Consider the following 5,079-nt stretch of genomic DNA (forward strand, 5'->3'; position numbering starts at 1 on the left):
AGAATAAATACATGTACATATGTACACGGGGGCTGTTAATAATGCCTTTATTACTATTAGACTATACATAGATTATAACAAGACGTGACAATTAACTATGTGTTTTGCAAAGCAATGACAGTGAGATTTTAAATTTTGCTGAGCAGATCTACTTAGCGAATTTCTATGTCTGCACAACCCATCGTAGGCGGGAGTACAGCGGTCAAGTCTGTTCGGTTGAGGAGGGGCCCCACTGTAGGGGGGGGGCAGTGTCTTTGGTGCATACCAAAGCCGAGATAGATGCTTGAATTTCAATTGTGTGTTGTTGCATAAAGTGTAATCAAGAGGGAGACCAGTTTATTTGTGCGAACAGTTGCCCTCGTTTCTTCTCTGACAGCACCAGGTGAGTTACCACCAGAAATGTTGACAAATATATTCTTGTTCATTATTACCGTTAGCTGCTTGAAGACTGTCCGGTTGGATAGACTTGCATGGAGGTCACAAAAAACTTCGTATCTCTGGGGTCTTTTTGATGTTCAGCTAATAAATATGATTTAGTTACATGTTATGAATTCGACTTGAATTAACATATGTTGAAGACACCTATTTGGTGCTATTAAGAGACATTCACGGGATGAAATTGCATAGAAAGATGACTTTATAGCTAGTTGCGACTCCAAATGTGCGTTGGCTTGCCAACCAGTCAACTCCAGACAGTTGGATGATTTCAGCACCTACTTGAAATTGGTAGCTTAGCGAGTTTTACCGGTGTATTGTTTAGAGACCTGCATTGCTGGTTGATGATGGTTGTATTTTGTCATCGTCATGTGGCGAGGTTGAGAGCTGGGCTAGACCCGCATGCCATTCACAACACCGCTACGCCCGATCGCGGCGAGCGCGCAACAGGAACGAATGCCCCAGTCCGCGCAGCATGCGCAATATCAGGATTGAAGTGACATAATACTCGAGACAAGGACAATAAGCGACTCAATAAGAAATGTAGCCTATTTACCAGCCAACTGAAATGAAAGTAGCCAGTTCTACCAAGTGTACTAATGTTGCTATGTCCCCTTTTGTCGTGGTCAAGAACTGATAAGGTTGTTGGGCACTGAACAACGATACTGTTTCAGTGAGCGGCGTCACCATGCCCACCAATGATATGGTCGGGCATAGTTGAACACTGTGTTTTGATACCGGTGGCACTGATGTAACTAGTTTAAAAGAACAAAGAAAGCAATGTCAGGGTTAAGGTTAGGGTTAGTAAGGGATCTATATTATTAAGTGTATAGAACCATCCTCATATGCATGACCTGTTATGAAAATGTTCCTAAATATTTTCTGTAAAAGTACAGTGTTACACTTGTATTGTAACTAGGCCTATATCTTATAGTCACAGTGCACCTGTATACTGTATCTAGTGTTATTGGATAAACGTAGTATCTCTCTCTCTACTCTGTGTCTTCCAGGTGGCACACTTGCTCTGGTACCCCCAGGATGACTCATCGGAGTGGGCAGGAGGACCCTGAGCGGTACCTATTTGTGGACCGCGCTGTAGTCTACAACCCGGCCACGCAGGCCGACTGGACTGCCAAGAAGCTTGTCTGGATCCCCTCGGAGCGTCATGGCTTTGAGGCGGCCAGCATCCGGGAGGAGCGTGGCGAGGAGTGTGTGTTGGAGCTGGCAGAGAACGGCAAGAAAGCGGTGGTGAACAAGGACGACATCCAGAAGATGAACCCGCCCAAATTCAGCAAGGTGGAGGACATGGCCGAGCTCACCTGCCTGAATGAGGCCTCGGTCTTACACAACCTAAAGGACCGCTACTACTCGGGCCTCATCTACGTGAGTGCTGGTTGTTGTTGTTGTTGTTGTTTTTGTGTTATCAGTGCTGTATTTTCACCTGCCAATGCTTATTTAAACTTAACTCCCTGCCCTGCCCAGTGCACCCTCTCCACCCCCACCCCCCCAGACACACACACACACACACACACACACACACACACACACACACACACACACACACACACACACACACACACACACACACACACACACACACACACATTCCTCACACACAGAGCCTCTGATGGAGAGGAAAAGCAAACGTTTTTGAAATGTTACCTTTTCAATCTCCTCCATGTCTGTCTGCACACATCATATCAGAGTCACAGCGGTATGAAGTATTCCCAGAGCAGTAAATTAAGAACACACACACACACAGATTGATCACACTCCTTTAACCATGACCAGACCATCCCTACCACACCAAGTTCTCTCTCTCTCTTTCATTCTCTCTCTCTCTCTCTCTCTCTCTCTTTCATTCTCTCTCTCTCTCTCTCTCTCTCTCTTTCATTCTCTCTCTCTCTCTCTCTCTCTCTCTCTCTTTCATTCTCTCTCTCTCTTTCATTCTCTCACTCTCTCTCTCGTTCTCTCTCTCTCTCTCTCTCTCTCTCTCTCTCTCTCTCTCTATCTTACCTTTCCCCCTTCTCCCCCTTCCCCCTTCTCCCCCTTTCTACTCCTTCTCCCCCTTTTTCCCTCTCACCTCAGTCAGTGAGATTTCTTCCATAAACACAGTTGGCCCAGTTTGTTTGTATTGCTTCCATTCCTCCTCTTTGCCCTGTTTGATCCCTGGGCTGGCTAAGGGGTTCTCTCATCTCTATGGAGGTCCCTGGGTGTTAAAGCAAACACATTTGTCCCCTGTGTGTGTGTGTGTGTGTGTGTGTGTGTGTGTGTGTGTGTGAGAGAGAGAGAGAGAGTGTGTGTGTGTGTGTGTGTGTGTGAGTGAGTGTGTGTGTGTGTGTGTGTGTGTGTGTGTGTGTGTGTGTGTGTGTGTGTGTGTGTGTGTGTGTGTATGTGTGACTGGGGAGCCCCAGGGCTGGGTGGCAGACTGTGAGAGGCCCACCTCCTGCACTGCTGCTGGGGTCTGCTGTTGCTCTGTGGCCCAGACTGGCTACATTTGGTCTGGTTCACCACCACAGGAACTTCACTCCTGTAGCCTCTCTCCTGTCTCATACATGGACTGTCTGGAGAAACATCACCTCCACTTCCTCGTCTCCATATATAACATGATAGACTAGACGATGTGTGGAGTTGTGAGGAGCTTTCAGAGCTACCCTATGCTGCTGTGACGCCAGTGTCTTTGCAGTCTGTCCCAGTCACAACTCACTCCATCGGGTGTCATTACATTGCACGTTCAGCTGCTCTGTTTCCATGGTTCAAAATGAGCTTTGGAGCTTGAGTTGTAACAACTCACAGTCTAGATCCTAACTTGTTTCCTAATCTTGCTTTCTACTTTAAAATTACGTATTGGGATTTGCACAGGTTTAACTTTGTCTCTTTCACTCAATGTTGAATCTTCTGAAGCTATGTCTCAGTGCAGATGGATAGGGCTGTTTGATGATGCTGTCCTATATACAGTGCGTCGCTATGATCTTGACCCATTTAGTGACACGCATACCAGGAATAGAATATGGGTTGGTTCTCACCTGAGACACACAGCAAGGGCTGTTGAGGGAATTGTGTGGTACTTTTGATTTATTGTCTTTACACAAGGCTGACAAATTAATTATTACACAGGCTACAACTGGAGGCTACTCCCCCAAGATGAAAGGAAGAGTTTTGGTTAGAGGGGATTTGTCTGTGACTGTGAGTCTGAGGTCAAGGTCACGTTCGTTATCTTAACTGACGCAAATGTTTTCAGTCAGAGAACGTATGTATTTTAAGTTCAGATCTGACCACAATATTATCCACAATAGTACTTGGCTTATGGATGTGACTCAGTTGTTGTTCTTACTAGTCTTAAGGAGGCCCAACTCCATCCACTCTCCCATGGCTTGCTAAATACCTTCTCCCCTACTGCAACTCCATAGGGTGTCATTTTACACGTTTGGCGTTGATCCGCTTCTGTTTCCATGGTTTAAAATGAGCTTTGGAGCTCATTTCCCCCCTCTTGTAAGAAATTAAAAACATGTGTTTGTGTTTGTGTGTGTCAATGGGGTAGTGCCCCTAACTCCAGGAGGAGGTGACCCCCTATGGTTAGGGTCTGCCCCAGACGAGCTCTGCTCTGCCCCAGGCTATGTGTCTCTTAGCTGGGCTTGGCGTGTGGAGGGGGAGCCTCCCTGGCTAACTTTACTGCTACTGGTTAACTCTACTGCTACTTCTACTACTAACCCTAACCCTATTCAGTCAGTCCCTCTAGGAGAGGCCCCAGTGTGGCTGGCTGTGGCGTGCTAGCCCATGTGTAGCCTAGCCTAGCCTAACCCTCACCAACCCCATGGCTGCCTGCCCATCTGACGGTGATGTCAGTTGGGCTCGGCTCAGCTTGGCGCCCAGTCACACAGGCTAACCAGAGCGCTAAGCTATGCTACATTACACCAGCGCTAGGCTACAAGCAGGCCTTTGTGTCAGCAGATAAGCCCCAGCTGTCAGAAAGCCTCAGCATTCTTTCATGAGAAAAAGCGTCCGTCTGTCTCCAGCCGCCCACTTCAGCGCTGCTGCTGCGTGTCTGTCTGTCTGTCTGTCTGTCTGTCTGTCTGTCTGTCTGTCTGTCTGACTGCCTGTCTGTCTGTCTGTCTGTCTGTCTGTCTGACTGCCTGTCTGTCTGCCTGTCTGTCTGTCTGTCTGTCTGTCTGTCTGTCTGACTGCCTGTCTGTCTGTCTGTCTGTCTGTCTGTCTGACTGTCTGTCTGTCTGTCTGTCTGTCTGTCTGTCTGTTTGTCTGTCTGTCCTGTGGTCTTTCCCACACTCTCACTCTTTCATTTATGAATCTTTTACAGTTTCACTTTTTTCTTCTGTTGGTCTGTCCCGTTCTGCGGTCTCCAAAGTACTTTGTTCAGATGTCAGATTATTATAACATTAATAAATGCATTGCAGTTGCTTAGAGTTGCTTTATATTCTTGTGGTGTCGCAGTGGTCTGCTTGGCTGACTAGGTGGCATTACTAATAGAACACCCACACTGATGGGCTGTCTGTTCATTGTCATTGTTCAGCAGGTATCTTATTTTTGTGTAAGAAGATTAGAACAAGCTTTCACTCTCTCTCTTTGTGAATAAACGGTGTATTACCTCTCTCCCTGAGGAGGGGTTGGTGCCTGGCTGCCTCCATG

The 5,079-nt window shown here is 47.0% G+C and overlaps 1 protein-coding gene across 6 annotated transcripts in view; it reads left to right on the forward strand.

Annotated features, from left to right (window-relative positions):
* Positions 1-1,473: 1,473 nt before the first annotated feature.
* Positions 1,474-5,079, forward strand: part of LOC310809806 (myosin-10-like) — a gene marked incomplete at its 5' end in the record, with an annotated part of 59,512 nt that continues 55,906 nt past the window's right edge. For all 6 annotated transcript variants that reach the window (XM_083677287.1, XM_083677286.1, XM_083677288.1 and 3 more), the window contains one exon: positions 1,474-1,818. In XM_083677287.1, coding sequence (XP_083533413.1) covers positions 1,474-1,818 — 345 coding nt within the window. The remainder of the gene's footprint in view (positions 1,819-5,079) is intronic.

This window comes from Argentina silus (assembly GCF_951799395.1).
Source record: "Argentina silus genome assembly, chromosome: 9".
NCBI lineage: Eukaryota > Metazoa > Chordata > Actinopteri > Argentiniformes > Argentinidae > Argentina > Argentina silus.